This window comes from Eimeria tenella, genomic scaffold (genome assembly GCF_000499545.2).
Source record: "Eimeria tenella Houghton genomic scaffold, Eth_scaff3198, whole genome shotgun sequence".
Taxonomy (NCBI): Eukaryota; Apicomplexa; class Conoidasida; order Eucoccidiorida; family Eimeriidae; genus Eimeria; species Eimeria tenella.
The window spans coordinates 813-1823 of record NW_013543047.1 but is presented as its reverse complement, the minus strand read 5'-3'; the positions used below and the strand labels follow the sequence as shown (position 1 = coordinate 1823).

The window sequence follows — 1011 nt, the reverse complement described above, 5'->3', positions numbered from 1 at the left end:
CTACTTGAAGTCACTGAAACTGCTGCTGCTGCTGCTGCTGCTGCTGCTGCTGCTGCCTGCATGCGTCGATTTGCTGCTGCGGCTCTGCCTGGGGAGTCTTCAGCCTTCCCGCCAAATGAATTCGTTCAAATAATGAAAAAAAGAATTAAATAAAATAAAAACATTTAAATAATTTAAAATTAATTTATTTATTTGCTGCTGGTCAAACAGCCAAGAAGGCCGCAGCATGCAGCGTGCCGAACCCGACCCCCCAAGAGCTCGATGCAGCACCAGCAGCAGCAGCAGCAGCAGCTGCTGCTGCTGCTGCGGCAGAAGCAGCTGAAATGGTATGCATTTGCTTGAAATTTGAACATTTAATATAATTGTGTCCTCTTTTTTGGGGTCTGAGGGCCCCCCTCCAAGGGCCTTTGTCTGGGGCCCCTATGGGGGGCCCCTCTGGGGGCCCCCCTCACGAAATACACCAAGCAGCAGCAGCAGCAGCAGCACCATAAGCAGCAGCAGCAACAGCAAGAAACAACTGAGAATCTAGAGAACAGCAGCAGCAGATGACGCCTAGGAAGGCCCGTGCAGCCTATTGGCTGCTGCTGCTGCTGCTGCTGCTGCTTCAGCTAAAATCTATTGCTGCGTTTCACGTACTCAGAGCTACCAGCCCTCTGTCTGCGCCACAGGCAGCAACAGCTACAGCAGGTGCAGCAGCAGCAGCAGCAGCAGCAGCAAACCAGCAGCGCCTCAGCAAATGGGCTGCTAACAGACGGAGCACCTACAGCAGCAGCAGCAGCAGCAGCAGCAGCGCATCAAGCCTCTCCGGCAACAGCAGTGCTGATTTTTCCAGCCGTGCTGCTCCCAGCAGCGACAGCAGCACCAGCGACAACAGCAGCAGCAGCAGCAGCAGCAGCAGACGCTTGGTGGTGATAGACTGGAGCGACAGAGTGGTCCCTTATGAAATAGTCTGGGCGGCGCAGCACGCGTTGCTGCAGCTGCAGCTGCTGCAGCTCGATGCAAAGCCCCAGG

At 55.0% G+C, this 1011-nt stretch overlaps 1 protein-coding gene across 1 annotated transcript in view; it reads left to right on the top strand.

Annotated features, from left to right (window-relative positions):
- Positions 1-323: 323 nt before the first annotated feature.
- ETH_00039460 (biotin/lipoate A/B protein ligase domain-containing protein, putative) overlaps positions 324-1011 on the top strand; it is a gene marked incomplete at both ends in the record, with an annotated part of 801 nt that continues 113 nt past the window's right edge. The window contains 2 exons of the mRNA XM_013376133.1: positions 324-326; positions 609-1011. Coding sequence (XP_013231587.1) covers positions 324-326; positions 609-1011 — 406 coding nt within the window. The remainder of the gene's footprint in view (positions 327-608) is intronic.